This window comes from Melanerpes formicivorus, unplaced genomic scaffold, assembly GCF_026170545.1.
Source record: "Melanerpes formicivorus ecotype bairdi unplaced genomic scaffold, bMelFor1.0.p_v2 SCAF_15, whole genome shotgun sequence".
NCBI classification, from domain to species: Eukaryota; Metazoa; Chordata; class Aves; order Piciformes; family Picidae; genus Melanerpes; species Melanerpes formicivorus.
In genome coordinates this window covers 18,771,699-18,788,631 of record NW_027142367.1, presented here as the reverse complement: position 1 = coordinate 18,788,631, position 16,933 = coordinate 18,771,699, and the positions used below count along the sequence as shown (strand labels likewise).

At 43.5% G+C, this 16,933-nt stretch overlaps 1 protein-coding gene across 2 annotated transcripts in view; it reads right to left on the bottom strand.

Moving 5' to 3' along the window:
• Positions 1 to 16,410, bottom strand: part of TENT4A (terminal nucleotidyltransferase 4A) — a 57,534-nt gene extending 41,124 nt beyond the window's left edge. For both annotated transcript variants that reach the window (XM_068147735.1, XM_068147737.1), the window contains exons 1-2: positions 15,278 to 16,410; positions 2,949 to 3,072 (exon numbers count right to left, since the gene is read on the bottom strand). In XM_068147735.1, coding sequence (XP_068003836.1) covers positions 2,949 to 3,072; positions 15,278 to 16,107 — 954 coding nt within the window. In that variant the 5' untranslated portion in view covers positions 16,108 to 16,410. The remainder of the gene's footprint in view (positions 1 to 2,948; positions 3,073 to 15,277) is intronic.
• Between the last annotated feature and the right edge of the window lie 523 nt (positions 16,411 to 16,933).

Here is a 16,933-nt window from a genome sequence, read left to right as displayed (position 1 = left end):
TAAGACAATCTTTTTCTGGACTTCAATGACAAGGCCCAGTAATAAAGTTACTGAACTTTCTCCACTACATACTCTCTTAAGCCTGTACAAATTCATTTTCTCTTACAGATGTAACTCCAGAGGAAATTGGGGGTTTAAACATGAAATGACTACCAATCCTGCCAGCAGCAGAGCACAGACTTTTGAAATAAGTTCTTTGCACTATTTTTTCTGATTCTACAGAAGTATAAGGTGTTAAATATCTCCTTCCTTCCTGCTCCCTTTATTCCTCATAGGACAGCATTACTGAAACAAGAAGAGTTTAAAGGGAAACGTTTCAAATATGTAGGTTTAAAGAATGGCACATGCATCTAAACATTAATTCAGATAAATACCAATATTCCAGGTTTTACTATAAGGATTACTATGAAATTGTGGTAATGCCTGTGTATGGAAAAGAAGGCATGATAGAGATATCCACAGTCCACACTGAAGACTTTTCTAGTATGCTTCCAATGCAGAGAATTGAGACATTCTTCCCATTCTACTACAGCAGAGCACAATTTAAAAGCTCACTACTTTGAAGTGACCTGTGAAAAGGCTGCGCAACACTGAGCCATTTCACCGTTTATATCTGTTCCCATGAGCTAGAAAAACATTAGCAGTAGGAAAACCACAGGTGAGGACAAAGTAGATGAGCTTCACAGTATCTTTAGTTAAGTAATGCAATGCTGCGGCCACAGCCCTCACTCTTCTTCCTGAAAAGCTTATGAAATCAGTGATCTGATTTCATAGTAGCAGTACAAAGCCCAAGTGCAATTAAAAGATTCTTTAGGGTCCTGTGACAATTAGTGAGGGAATCTGGGGTGTAGGTTATCTTTTTCTCTCTCCTTCCAGTGGTGGGCAGAGACACTGGAAGGAACAAGCAAACACATTGTATTAACACATGGCTCTGTGGCTGGTGTAAGCAACACAATTTCAGGTTCTTTCACAATGGGTTAGCCTGCACAGCACCAGGCATGCTGGCAGGAGATGGGAGACACCTTTCTCAAAGGGGAAGGAGCGTCTTTGCCCAGGAACTAGCAGGACTCATTGATATGGCTTCAAGTTAGCTGTGAATGAGGAAGAAATCCCATTAACCACCTCAAGGGAATCAAGGGGAGCTCTGCTAAGAAAGTACAGCTGCAAACAGCCCAGCTGAAGTGCTGCTACACAAAGATGATTCCGCCAGTGTGCTCTGGTGAGACCTCACTTGGAGTACCATATCCAGCTATGGGACTCCCAACAAGACGGAGGAGGACCACAAAGAGAATCAGGTGGCTGAAACGCCTCTCCTAGGAAGACAGGCTGAAAGAACTGGGGCTGTTCAGCCTGAAGAAGAGAAGGCTCCAGGGAGATCTTAAGAGCTACATTTTAGTATCAGAAGGGGACCTACAGGAATGCTAGGGAAGGACTGTTTAGAAGGGGTTGTAGTGATAGGATGAGGGGCAACAGTTCTGAACTGGAGCAGGGAAGAGTTAGGTTAGGCATAAGGAAGAAATTCTTTATAATGAGAGTGGTAAAACACTGGAACAGATTTCCCAGGATATGGTTGAGGGTCCATCCCTGGAGACATTCAAGATCAGACAATCTTGCTCTGGGCAGCCTGGTCTAGCTGGAGGTGTCCTTATTCACTGCAGGGGGCTGGATGATATCACCTTTGAATGCTCCTTCCAAAACAATGTAACCTATGAATCTGAATCTGTGAAATGTTTTCCTGCTTGTTAATAGCAACAATACTATTTTGGTAGTCAGAAATGTGATGCTACAAATAGTTAACATTCCTTTTGGACATTTTTGTTTTAAGGAAACTTATTCTTTGAGTAACAAAACTCAGAAGGCCAGGAAGAGCTGCAAACCTGTGCTCAGTCACAGGGTTATGACCTTATCACAGTTACTGTGACGTAGTAGAATAGCTCTCATGACCAGAATCTTGTCATGGATGGCTATGCACTACTTCAGACAGATAGACCAGGCAGGCAAGGTGGTGATGCTGCTCTTTATGTATGTAAGCAAGTACAAAGTACTGAGCTTTGTTTAGGGGAAATGAAAAACCTGTTCAAAGTTTCTGGGTAAGAATCAAGGAGGTGGCCAAAATGGGAGATATTGTTGTGGGTGTCTACTACAGACTGCCAGACCTGAAAAAAAAAAGTAGACAAAGGCTACTGGAGATGCCTCAAGACCACATGCCCTGGTGCTTATGGGTGACTCCAATCACCCTGGTATTTGCTGGAAAGGCCACACAGCTAGGTACACGCAATCCAGACAGTTCCTGCAGTGTATCAGTAACTTTCTGACACAGGTGGTAGAAGAGGAGGAGGTGTGCTGCTGGACCTTGTATTAATGAACAAAGACTGCTTGGGGATGTAAAGGCTGGGGGTAGCCTTGGCTGTAGTGACATGGTGGGATAGGAGCCCTATACTTCAAGAGGGCTAACTTTGCCCTCTTCAAAGACCTACTTAGTATCATAGTATCATTCAGGGTTGGAAGGGACGACAAGGATCATCTAGTTCCAACCCCCCTGCCATGGGCAGGGACACCCCACACTAGATCAGCCTGGCCAGAGCCTCATCCAGCCTGGCCTTAAACACCTCCAGGGATGGGGTCTCGACCACCTCCCTGGACAACCCATTCCAGGGCTTCACCACTCTCATGGGGAAGAACCTCCTCCTCACATCTAGCCTGAATCTCCCCACCTCCAGCTTCATTCCATTCCCCCTAGTCCTATCACCACCTGAGATCCTGAGAAGTCCTTCCCCAGCCTTCCTGCAGGCCCCCTTCAGATACTGTAAGACCACAATTAGGAATTGGAAGAATCCTGTGGGCCAAAAATCTAGAAGGTAAGGGGGGCCCAGGAAAGATGAGTTGTTAAGTTAACTGAGCTCTATGATTTACTAAGGAAGCAAATCAACACTCAAAATTACACTTACATCAGCTGTAGGCCAAAGATCTTTGATGACTATTTCTATCCTTTTAACCACTTCTCTTCTCATAGCTGCTTCTTCAGGACAAGGGGACATGAAGTCATAGAAGTCAATTATTTCTTCATGTAGGCTGAAAGAGAAAGTAGCATCAGTGATAATGACAACTTAACTACTACAATAACTTTTTAAAAGGTTTTATTTAATATCATCTAACTGAAAATAGCTGTACTTTTAAGAAAGGTGAATGCCTAACAATTAGGCATTCCACATGGGAAACCAAAGGGTTTGGGATCTGGGATTTAGGACAGATACTCATACTTTACTTTCATGCCAGGACCTCACAGCAATTTCATTTTCAAAAATTCTACATGTCAGCCCTCATCACATCACCTAAAGGAAGATGTCAAAAGACACCAGACACAAGCACTAGGAGACATTTACAAACTTTCTTACTAGCTCAACAATGAAGGTCAAATTCAGTTCAGAATTCCTGAAGGTTACTTCCTTTAAAATCCAAACCAGTTTTTAAACCTACACAATGATCCAAATGTGAAGCAGCACAAGAACAGTTAAAATGTTCAAGCTGGCTGATTCTTCCAGAGGTTTTTTCTTCTGTGCAGGTGGAACTTTACACAGACTGGAAACAGGCCACAGCTGTTAATGTGTTTTCATAGAGGGCAATAAAAGGGATATGAATATTCCTTGATGTGAAAACATCCACTTCAACAAATGGGGATTACTTTGACCACTCAAACCCTTTATCAGCCATTCATTCACACAGGAATTTATCTTTCAACTGAACTACAAAGTGAGAAGCCTTAAATCAGCAGAAGTACATAGTATGTTAATGCCAGTGTTACCTGCAAACTACAGACCTGTCAGGCTGACCTCAGTGCCAGGCAAGATTATGGAACAGGTCATCTCAAGTGCAATCACACAGCACTTACAGGATGGCCAAGGGATCAGGTCCAGGCATCATGGTTTCAAGGAAGGGCAGGTCCTGCCTGACCAACCTGATCTCCTTCTATGACCAGGTGACTGCCTGGTGGATGTGGGGAAGGCTGTGCACAATTACAAACGTGAAGCCCATCCACAGGGCATATTCAGCCTGAACTATTTTTCTTCAAATTTGTAACTCCATATTTTTTATAGCTTTATCAGCAACTTTGTACTTTATAATCTAATGAACTCTAAGTGCAACTGTCTGCAGTCAGCTCTAGCCTTCTGTTATCTCTAGCTTTCCCTCTCTTTTTCTCATTCATTTAATCTCTCCAGGTATTTTGTTTTTTACATATATGAATCAAGAGTCCTGAGTAATTCTACTGGTGAACTCTGCTTTTTATGAAGCTAATAACTTACTCTTTCTTTGGTTATTTCTAATAAGCAGCTAGCCTATAAGCCCAGCAAACCTGTGACTGTTCAGTTTTCATAGCCATAAATTAAAATCTCAAACATTCTCCTAAAAAAAAAAATCCCAACAGCTGTTATTATCAGACTGACCACATTAGTAAGGATTAACAGCAAATCCTGCAAGGAAATGAGACCTGCAAGGCAACTATCAAAGCACTCATTAGCCCCTTTAGGTTTATTCACACAAACAAGTTTTGTTCTGTTATGCAATCCACACCATCCAATCACTCCAGGAGATCCAGACACTCCTGAAAACAGATGTGGAGAATAAAAAAGCCCTGCTGAGTCAGCAAGGACCAGAAAACAAGCAGCACAGAAGTACTCCTCACTTAAATGTCACCCAAGCAGAAGCTCAGAGGGGCTAGCACTGTCAAATTCTTAATCAAATCATGTAAAGACTCAAAAGAATCCACCCACCACTAGTCTGTATTTCCTTCCCTGATTTACTCTAAGAAGTCAGATTGATACATTTTACTTTGAACTGCCAAGTCAGCACTTCATTTAATGCTTCAGTTTGCGTAGGACAACAGCACAAGAGCTAGGTAATCAAAGTTCAAATCATATACCAAGTTCAAATCACAGTCAAGTTCTTCAGCACATACTACTAGCAATGGCTGTACAATAGTTATTCTGCTGATGGATTTAAACATTCCTTACTGAAATTTCAAGTTGTACTTGCCTGAAGTCAAAGTTCTGATGGGAAGCCTCCTAAGCCCTCCCCTCATAAAAAGCAATGCAAATCAATTCACTTAGTTTATACTACATGATACAACTTCTCCTAGGTGCCCCTTCATGTAGCAGTAAGCCCTACTGACTCTGCACAAAGTTGCTTCTTTTTGATGTGTGAGGTTTTCAAGTTTTAATGCACCTAGAAAATTAGTTCTCAAACCCTATCTTATCAGAGTCATATTTTGTTTGCTCTTCCCAGTTTTTCTTAATTCAACAGCTTCTAGTTCTCTGAGAATATCACCTTCCTGGTCTATGTCCTTCTGGATAAGAATCAATGTCATTTTCTTAGTAAGCATATGACAATATAACCATCTAAACACTGCATTTTCAAGCATGGTATCCCTCTGGCTTCCTCTAGAAGAAGCCTCTCAAAACTGAAAGGCCTTTAAAAAAACCTGATGTTACTGTAGTTTGTTTTTCTAAACATCTTTGCTCAGACAAGGTTATGGAACACAAAACAGCAGCTCTGATATGCATAAAACACAATGTTGTGTGCTGCTCAGAACTTATCTCAGAGCAGCTTCCCTATTAGTTGAAGAAATAATTTGCTATCTGAAAAAAACCAGATCACAACAGGATATTGATCTAGCCAATACAGGGATTTTCAGTGTTTTGCCTGTGTGATCTTCATAAGCATGTAAGTCAACTCATTTTTACATAAGTCAAGAATGTTTACAGCACATTATTGTTCATGCAGATACAATTTTAACTCTCTCTTCAAATAAACCCCAGTACATATAGCATGACTCAGCTTCTCCACATCCTTCTGGCTTCTTGAAGACTTTGGGCCCCACAACATCCTAGCACCTAGCTATCTTTTATCACAGTTTAAAATTATTATACTACCTTCCTAGCAAAGCCAGGCATTTTGATTAACTTTTTCACAAGGAAGTTTCACTGTAATTACAGAAACACTGGGAACAAAACTTGCTGGTGAGATGTAGCCATGCTCAGTAGAAGGCGAAAAAGATTATTACACAGGGATGCAGAAGAGGCTACTTTGTACTTGCTAAGCTGTTCATCTTCCTAATTTTAACAGCTGGGAGGAACCTGCCACTTCCTAATGCTACTACTGCCAAGCACAGTAAACATCTGCTGCTTACAGGCTGTCCTATACAACAGAATTGACACCTTTTGCTTATCAAAAGTGTATTCCTGTTACTGTTTTAGAGAATGCAGACAAGTAGAGTTTATGTCTGAGTAATACTGAGGAGACAGTCTCAGACTTCTGTCACATTTTACCATAAATGCAGGTTTCTAAGAAAGGACATCATTTACTTATCACTTACTGTATCTACTATTGCATACAATTTTGACTTGTTACTTCAAGGGCCAGCTTCAGCATAATGAAAGGAAATTCCCAAACAGCATCAACAAAATAGAAGATGAAGGAACAGCCCTTTAGCAGGTAGAAGCATAACTGCATCATTTAAGGGGAACAACTACTTCTTTTTAAAAACACTCTAATAAGCAAGTAAGATTTTTCTGAGAAGTCTAACAGTCAAAAACCTTTTCAGAAGCAAAGAACAGACGCCACAGTTACACATGTGGGCGTAACACCAAGGGTGAGTAGGAAAGCAAAAAAAAATGAAGTTACAGGCAGCATTTTAACAGAGCCTTTGTTGGAATGAAGGTTCCAAATAACAGGATACACAGTTTTGTGATGAAGTGAACTCTGAAACATGCTCATGGATTTCACTGTCTCAAGATTAAATGGTAAAAGCCTCAGTAGCCACTGTGTTTCAGAAATCTGTTGACCTATACCTTCACCTGCAACTACTACAATTAAATGCAATCAATAGTTGAAATGAGTGTTATAGTCTAAAACTAGGGAAGACATTGGTTTGAAATAAAGAAGGTAAGATTGAAAGCAATAGTATACTCTGAGATACAAGCTTTTTCCAATACCATCTAAATTAAGACAAGTGCAAAAGTAGCAAAAATAGAAGTATGACCAAGGAGACAAACTTGCAGTTCCTCTCTTCCCACCCCCACACATAATATCCATAAGGTGCCTTTACTACTACAGTCAATAGTACTCTCTGCTCTATGCAATGTTCTAGGCAAACTCAGACTGGTAGAATAAAACCTTGGCTTTATGGAACTTACAAGTCAGAGCTGACTCTGAATGTGAAATGTTTTATAGGTAAGTAAATTGAATACTAAACTCAAGTAAGAATCTAGCTTATGTTGCAAGTTAGCTATTAAGGAGAGAAAGGAAGGGAAACAAGTATTTATTCCTACCCACAGAACAACAAACATTCATAAAATACACTGTAGCTTTGCCACAAGTGATTGTATCATTCTTATTTCCTCTTCAAACTTTTTGTCCCACACTCCTGCAAGTCAGAGCCAACCCTAATTTTAGGTGGAGTCTCCTGCCAACTGAACTTTACCTCCTAGGAGCACTTAAACAGTTCACACACTCAAGAAACTAAGCTTGTTGGACTGATTTATACTGCAAATTTGTAGAGTTAAGCAACAGAATTTGTTCACTACTTGGAAGGGGAAAAAAAAGTAATCAAGAGCTAATCTGTTTTTGCAAAGTATGCCAAGCCAATAAATTTCAACCAACTACCTTATTAATGGCTGGAGGTACTTGAAAAAGCTACATTATAGAAATCTAGAAAAGAAACTGGCATATCTCTCCAAGTTAACACATGGCAAAATAAATCCCCTACTTATGCTTCTGAATGGCTGTACATTACTCTTGACTTAGGCTGCTGTCTACTTCGCAACACCATCAAGAAAACATCACATCAGTATTTTGTTGCATCAGTGAAGGAGCATACCATATGGTAAACCTTGGAACTGAATCCACAAGCTTGCTATGACAATACATAGAACCGCTAAACACTGAAATTCCTATCTCAATACTATTCTTCTCCAAATGCCCAAAGATAGCAAGCGATTAACACCCCAGACCAGTCAAAAATTGCAACAACAGAAACATATTAGTGATGAGAGACTAATTATGCCCATGTAGATCAGGTATGCATTATACCAGGTTAGCCACTGAAACATTTAAAAGAAAGAACACTTGACAATCTCAAGCAGTAGAGTCTAATTGAAAACGCATTCAAAGCAGTGCTAGCAGCAAAACCTGCAAATCCAAAGTCAGTATCTCTGTGAGGCAAGGAAAGACAGAAAAGCCTTTTCCGTTTTTAAATACTGCTGCAGTTCATGAGAAGAAGCTTCACAATTTAGGAATCTCAACCAAAAGAAAAATGTGTTTCAGGAACTAATAAGGTATCATGCTGGTTGTTTAACAAAAGCATGCATTGCTAATCAGATTTTCGGGGGGGGGGAAAGCTTCTACAACATTGTCACAAATGTCTTCAGAAGGCCTAAAGTCATGTACAAAGCAGGAAAAGAGGATTGGAAGATTAAGGATATAAAAAAGGATTATTAAGACCAACCTAACAAGATGCAAACCTACGCTTGGAAAAGATAAACTAGCTCAGGAGCTGAAAAGCCTGCTTCTCCTAAATGAATTAAGTGATCAGAACAGAGAAAGTTAAGTGTTCACAGGGCATGACAAGTCGAGAAGCTTTTTTTTTAATCCCTCTGTGTTTTCCCTGATCCCTGACTATGCAGGGAGCACTTGTCCCAGGCCTGCTCCTGGTGACTTGGTTTTCTCCAACAGCACTTCATACTGTGTTTGTATCAGGAGGACAGTAAGCAGCTACGGTGAGACTTTCCACACAGATAAAGAACTTTCTTAAACAGAAAACAAGCAGCTTGTACTCAGTTTCCATACTAAAGGAAGGTCACTACTGAAGCCCCGCAGTGTCCTACACTAGTCAACATTCTCATACATGAACTGGCAAGACAGGAAATAGTACAGCAGAAAAGTCTGAGGCTGCAAGGTTATCTAGAATAAGCCAGCTGAAGAACTGCAGATGGACATTAAAATACAGTCTGCACAACAAAGCAGTAGGCAAAATATGAGATAAGAAATAAACATGAAAAACTGTCTACTTTTACCAATATTCAATGAGGTGCTCTGAAAATCAAGATCTTGAAATAAGAATTCTGTTAAAATCTCTGTTCAATACCAAAAAGAACAGCAAGTCCTGCATTAGTAATCAGCAAATGAGGTACAAGATAGAACAAGATAGCCCAAGACATAGGAATACAGTGACACCATCACACACAGAGCGTGTTCACCCAAGTTACACAGATAAAACAGAACTGTAAAGCATACAGAGGCGATAAGTATCTAGAGGCAGGAAACATCTTCAATGGAAGGTTATCACTAAATACACTAGAAAAAACAGACAACTGTCAGGTGATTTCAAATTTTTTCTTCCCTCTTTCAAGTCAGCTGTAAAGAGTACTCATGAACTGCCTTATTAATACTTAGACCTGTGACTGGCAGCAACTACAACCCCAGTGACAGCCTTGGGACAAGGAGAAAATAGATCTTTGCAGAATGCATTGCTTAACTGAGGAATACCTTGCCTCAGGACACAGCTGATTCCAGCAGCTCATACCAGCTCAAGGTGAGATGGGACACGTTCACACAGAAAATTCACAAGAAACTTAATGCACTGCCTGCAGCCCAGGTAGTCCAAGAGCCAGAGGTCATTTAAATCTGAGAGATTATTCCAGGAAACATCACTACAGGCTCACACTGGTATACTCCCAACATTTGGCACTGGCCTCTAAGTCTCACCTCGTACAGCTGTTTATATTCTTAGTGCAAATTATCTCTACTGCCAAAGCCTACCAACTGCAAAAAGCATCACCAAGCTGATGCCAGGATTAAACTGCTCCAAACATGTCCCATTCTCTTTTACACAGATGTGAGCACCTATCATACAAAGTCTTCTCATATTTCACTACTGTAGCTCCACCTTCCCCATACCTCTTTCATTCCATTACCAAAAGCATCACTGTGCTATGCATGCATTTTGGAAGATAACTTCAAGCTCTACCTAGTCAACTTCATCGACCACAAAAAGAGATGTTTTGTTCCTTCAACAAGAACAACCCAGCAGCTACCCTTGAACTCCGCTGTGTACTGACCTTTAGGCATGAAAACAATCTGTTCAACCATGTCTGATGCTCTCAAGCCTCTAGAAATTTACTACAACCAACAGGAAACTACTCACACCCTCCTCCTTCCATTCTACAGCATATACTGCCTACTTCTGTCCTGACCCTACAGCCAGACAAAACAAGTCAGGTATACCTTGCCAGCACTGCCTGCATCTTACATGAAAACCTTAATTAGAGGTATTCATTTAACATTGCAGATAAAGACACTAATGATTTAAACAGTAGTGTGGACGAAGCATAGTCCACTCTGTTGAGTCTTTATTGGAAGGTACTAAAGCAAGATAGCACTGTTATACACCCCAGTACAGACAGCAAAAGCTTCACAGTTTCTAGTCTGCATTTTTCAGTTTAAAGTACAAGAAAAAAATTCACAAGAGGTTGACAACATGTCATCCCTACACATCAATCTGCATTATCCAGCTCTGACAGCAGCACAAGCAGCAGCAATGTTTGACAAACATGGAATTAGTGCTATGGAAGGTCCTGAATGCAATGCAACTGTAACAGCACATAGCACAGAACCCATTAAATTTATCTTGGTCACCAAAGTTTGGCCATGCATCATAAAAACAAGAAATGCACCAAGACTAGAATTAGAAACCCTTCCACACACAGGTGAAGGAACAAAACAAAGCACAATGCAGACTTACTCTATAGTATTACCACATCTGAGAAGCTACAAAAATTAATCTCTGGACATCACTTTTTGCACACAGTATCCTTCAGCTGGTGAACACTGAACCCAGTTTGCTGGGGATGCATCATCATAAGCTTACCTCGCTTATGAGAGCTCTCCCCAGGTCTCTGCCACCGTCACCAGACAATGCTGGCCTAAATCCTCCTTCAGCTTAAGCAAATATGGAGGTCTTTGCACTGTGGTGCTCTACAACAGAACTTGTTACAATCAAGAGATGGTTAACGATAACAGGTATAGAGGAGACAATTAATGCAGTTAAGTCATCAGATGCTTTGCAACGTTAATTAGTCCAGGCAGAGCACCATTCCAATGTGTCACAGCACTTCTGGGAGCTACAGTAATCCTCAACAAGTTCTTTCTGCACAGTACTATAATATACAGCGCAGATGTACCAGGTATTTCAGCACCAATCTCAGTCAACATCTACTATCAATCTGAAGCACTTAGTTGAAACAAAGTTTACTGTGTTAAATTCATATCAAGGAGCAGGATATAATTAAATCAAATATTTTGTACCTAGTAGCTTACAAATAGCATATCTTAAAGCAAGTGCCCTATTAGCTATGGACCCAAGCAGTGCTAATCTAGTAGCAGAGTCCTTAGTATAAGGTCTTGAATAGTTTGGTTTCATATTCTGAAATAAAATTCCAGCAATCTTGAACTCTGAATACTTAAATTAGATGTGTTTAAATACTGATTTTATGAAAGCAGAAGATACTATGTTTACGTACAAAGATGGCAGACCCCAAGATACTAAATGTAGTTTAAAGCCACTGAAGAGGCCAGTTCACAGTAGCAAGAAACCACATGTAGTGCTGATCAGTCACAGCAGTTTAAGCTAACCTCCTATTAAAGGTCATTTTAACTGCACCTGAAGGCAAAGAATTTTCCCATCTGTACTCCCAATCTAAACACAGACATTTAAGAATTTACACTGACACGATTTTAATCATTGCTAAAGCACTGGAATAAACAAAGCTTAATTCTCACATCTTACCTTTAAAAAAACCTGGGAAAAGGTAACAATTTAATCTAGGGTATCCTAAAGCTATGAAATCTAATTGAGCATGGCTATTCACAGTCATGTTTTATGACAGAATTTCCTTTACAACACAAAGATTGGCATGTTGCTGTCAGAAAGTGGTAAAGGCAATAGGTGCAAGTACACTGGAGAAAGAAAAATTCTGTATGAAAACAGCACAAAACAGCCATTACAACATCAGAGAATCACACCATGTTAGGGGCTGGCAAGGACCTCTAGACCATCCAGTCCAACCCTCCTGCCAAAGCAGGATCACCTAAGGAAGACAGCACAGGAAAGCATCTAGGCAGGTTTTAAGTCTCCAGAGAAGACTCCACCACCTCTCTGGGCACCCTATTCCATTACTCCATCATCCTCACCATAAAGAAATTTCTCCTTATGTCGAGATGGAGCTTCCTATGTGCCAGCCTTAAGCCACTGCTTCTTGTCCTGTCCCTGGGGACCAACAAAAGGAGACCATCACCTTCCTCTTGAGACCCACTCTTCAGATACTTTTAGATGCTAGTAAGATCCAACCTCAGCCTTCTCTCTTCTGAAGACTGAGTAGAACCAGTTACCTCAGACATTCCTCATAGGACAGACGTTCAAATCCCCTTATCATCCCTGTAGTCATCCACTGGACTCTCTCCCATGGATCCATTTAACTGGAAAGCCCAAACCTGAACACAAGTATTCCAGGTATGGTCTCACCAGCAGAGAGCAGCATAAAGCATTTCTAAACATCACTACACCTACCATCATAAAGACCCTGAATATGATCCACTTAAAAACAACAGTAACAATTTACACTCTACAGACTACATCCAACTGTGAGTGAGAAAGTGGAGAGAGCACAGTATGCATGAATTTCATCAGAAGTACTACTACAGCCTGGGAGACAGCAAATAAAGAGTATTCCTCGTGGTCTACTACCAAAAGGCAATTCAGTAACACTGAGGTACTGTGTATCACTTACATTTCAGTGTACGAAAAGGTTCTGCAGAACACAATATTCATATCCAAATAAGCACTAACATTCATGCATCATATAAGAGCATGTATAATCAAGTCTTTGTTCCTGTATCTATGACCAAAGCAGACTACAACTGAAGAGTGTAAGGATCACATTTTTTGGTAGTTCTATACACCAGCGTGACACCTCTGAAGATGCTGTCAACGGACTATCAGTTATGAACATGATGCTTCGGGACTGGCCTGACAGTTCCAAGTAACACCATGCAACAAATCAGGCATACAAAGAATCCAGAAGAAACTTGTGTAGGCATCTGTTCCCACCTATTTTTAATGTGCATTTTCCTTTGGACAGCCAAATAATCCAACAGCCTGGTTTTGGGAAGACTAAACTCACCAGTAGCCAAGAATCACTGCAGAAGATAAGACACCTAAAACCACTCCATCGGTGGCAGTATTTTTGTTATTTCAATCATATTTTGATGTTTTCAATAGTACTTCATAAAATAAACTTCTAACATCAAACTATCCATGATTTATCTTGGGTAACAGAACTTGAAAGTTTAAGGCAGAAATCACATCTCATATTTAAGTCTATGAACTTCCATGCTCTCCTTCAGCACTAGTTTCCTGCTGTTCTAAGAAAAGACAGGATCACACACATGCTGCAGTTATTGGTGTCCCGCTCCCATAACCGAGCCTTCCTCTACTAGTACAAATCCTTGACAAGACTGGGAAACAGCTTCCACTAGGAAAGATATTTAGCCAAAAGCTTCTCATTAACACATCAGCAAAAGAACATAGATTATAGAACTAAAAGTGCAACCGATGCTTGGCTAAACAATTGTCTTGTGTACAGATTCTCTGTGAATTCATACCTGAAAAGTAGTATAACCTTGAGTAAAGTCACACTAACGGAAAACAAAGTGGGAGAAAATTAAGGATACTGATTGGCATAAATGGTGCCACATAATAGCTAGACAACAGAACCTGCAGTGCCTGGATCTGATTCTCAGGTTTGCTACGGACCTGCTAGGTGACCTCAGGCAACTCCCTAATCCACCTGCCTGGCAATGTACCTCAGTAACATACTTGTCTTGGATAACTTCAAAAGTTAACTCAGTGTTCTACTGCATTGCTAGACAAATAAAACCAAGAAATTCAGACTACTTGGAAGATACTATTGAAATTTTAGACGACCTTATTAGTACAAGACCCTAAGCTGCTAGCACCTGCCACCTCAAACATTTTCCTTCTCATTTTCAATGTCAGTTTGGAATTAAAAAGCAGTGTCTTGTCCTCCCCAGGAGAGTTACGGCTTGCAGAAACAGAACTTTAAAAACATCTTTCAATACTTCCAGACAACTTTAACGTACTCAGTGCCTGACTAACAATCAAAAGAGAAGACACATCCTCAAGTTAAATCTCACTTAAAGTTCTCCAGCTCTGAAAGTGTACCCTATTACTTTTACCTATTTCACTACACAAATATGCAGGGTCTTTACTCCATGAGCATCTAAGGATCTTGGATTTTAGGAATTCCAAGAAATTGTTCAATTACATCTGAAATCTGCTAAGGTAACTCAGCGCAGCTAGCACTTTTTCCATGAATAAAATAACCTTAACATCAAAAGTAACATTTCTGCTTGTGAAATGTGACACCTGAAATTCAGAAATTTGATGGAGCACCTCAGAGGTGCTTTGCTCAAGTTCAGTTCCTTCCATATACCACCAGGCCTTGCTAACTATACAGAAGTTATGGCCAGAGAACAGGATAACCTCCATAGAAGTGTTCTCTTTAGAAAATCAAGATTCCAGTTTGACTATTGGCTAGCTCAACCTATTCAAGAGCTGTAACAATTCCCTCAAATATGTTCTAAGATCACATTGACTTTCACACCTATTTCATCCAAAATTGGTCACTTCCCTTTCAACTGATATTCCCAACGTTCCCCCAAGTAACCAGTCTGCTACAGCCTAAGCAATGGCATTTAAAAAATACTACAAGGGTTTTCCTCCAGACTTTAACTGAATTGATCCCCAAAAGCTTTAACACGAATCTCCCATTCCTGTTTTTGTTTTTTTGGTTTTGTTTTGTTTTTAATCACTGTAGGTGCTGTCTGATAATGGCCTGACAATTTCACGTCTCAACCTACTACAGGACAAGGCCTAACCCCCTGCTATCTATGGGTGTCCAGGTCCTGCCTGCATCGCTGCTTCGGCCAGGAGCCACCCACCAGGCACAGACCAAGGTGATTTACAGAAGAATATGGGTTTGTTCCACTCCATCCCCTATGATCAACCTCACTGCCAGAGCAAGCTCCAGAGCAGTTTGAGTGACCCCAACCAACCCGACCCCGCGCCCGGGGGGCGGCAGGAGAGGTTGCTGATGTCCCCCTTTCCTCTCGGACTGCAGCAGCCCCAGGTGCCCCGGCTGCTCACCCCTGCACGCCTGGGCTGTATTTCCTGGTTTTCCAGGGTGTGCCGGGGCTCTGCAGTGCTGGCTGAGGCGGCTGCCGTTGCTGGTGGGGGGAATTGTTGATGGCGACGCCACGACTGCCGGAGAGCAGGTAATTCATCCCATAGGTGCTGGCTTTATTTTCTCGTTTCCTCCGGCCCGGGTGGTACTGATGCTGCTGGGGAGACGCCGGCGGCTGCGGATGAGGGCTGCGCGCCAGGTGCGGAGGCTGGTGGTGCCCGTTAACACCGTTTACTTTGTTCTCGTGGAAGTTAAAGAACTCCCCGGGTCCGGCCCCGCTGCCCAGTAGCCCGGGAGGAGCCACCGCCGCCGCCCGGGGGCCGCAGGAGGAAGAGGAGGAGCCGCCGCCTCCTCCGCCGCTGCACGATCCCGAGGAGGAGAAGCCGGGGCTCTCAGTGCCAGACTCCACCGACGAGCAGGAGGACGAGGAAGACACGGAAGGCGACTTCTGAAGCCGCCGCCCTCCCTCGCTGCTGCCGTTCACGGTCGCAGAGCCGGCGGCGGCAGCAGGAACGAGCCCGGTCAACAGGGCCGGAGGGGAAGGCGAAGGCGAAGGCGGCGAGGAAGAGCAGCAGGCGCTGCCGCCGGGTGCCCCGAGCCGCACGCAGCTGTGACCGCAGGGTGGGGACGCGGCGGCGGCAGAGTCCAGCGCCGGGGAGTTAAGGCAGAGGTAGTGCGGGAAGCTGGCACCGCCCCGGCCCCCCACGCCCTGCGAGGTCTCCCAGATCTGCATCCACAGCGCATTCGCGGGGCCTTTCTGCTCGGGCTGGATCCAGGCCACGCGGGGATCCATCCACGCCCGCCCACCTCCGACCCTCACGGCCCGGCCAGAGCGCCGCGCCGACGACCGCTTACCGCCCGCCGCGCACTCCCTCGCCGCGGAGCGCCGGGCCCGGCAGCGGCGCTAGACGCGGACCGGGAGCAGCGGCATGTGTCGCGAGGAAAAGAGAGAGCGGCCACAGGCAGGGAGGAGAGGCGGGCGAGAAGAGCCGGGCGAGGCGAGACGAGCGCGGCTCAGGAGGAGCAGAGGCGGTGCAAACAGTACCCGGCCCGACGCTGCCCAAAGCGCTCCCCTCGCCGTTCCAATGTGGCGTCCCCCTCGCCAGGGCCAGAGCCAGCACTGCGCATGCCCCGCAGATTTTAAACCTTCACAGGAGACGGCCGCCCTGGCAACCGCACATGCGCGCTGGCCGCCCCGGGGGGAGGGCCTGGCCCGCCGAGTCCGGGGGGAAGGAGGAGGGAGAGGGACGCTGGGAAGGCTGCATCTGCGTTCACGCGCTGGCAGTCGTGCCCATGCGTACCCAGGCGATGTGGAGGGAGGGGGACTTGGAAGCTCTCGGGCGGGAGGAGGGGGTTCAGTGTGCATCACACTTCCATGGACCCTCTCGCAGGTGGCGCTCAGAGGGGCTGCGCTGGCTCCGGAGGCCGCCGGGCAAGGAAGAGGGTGGGCGAGCGCGCGGACAATGCTGCTACCGGGCGCCACCAGCTTGGCGTCTGCTGGTGGGGGTGTGTGGGAGACCACGGCCCCGCGACAGTTTCCCAGACGCACGACGCTGTCATCTAGGTGCTGGGGCTTCATCCGTTTGAAGAGGTGTAGCCCTGATCCCACATAAGCGAAA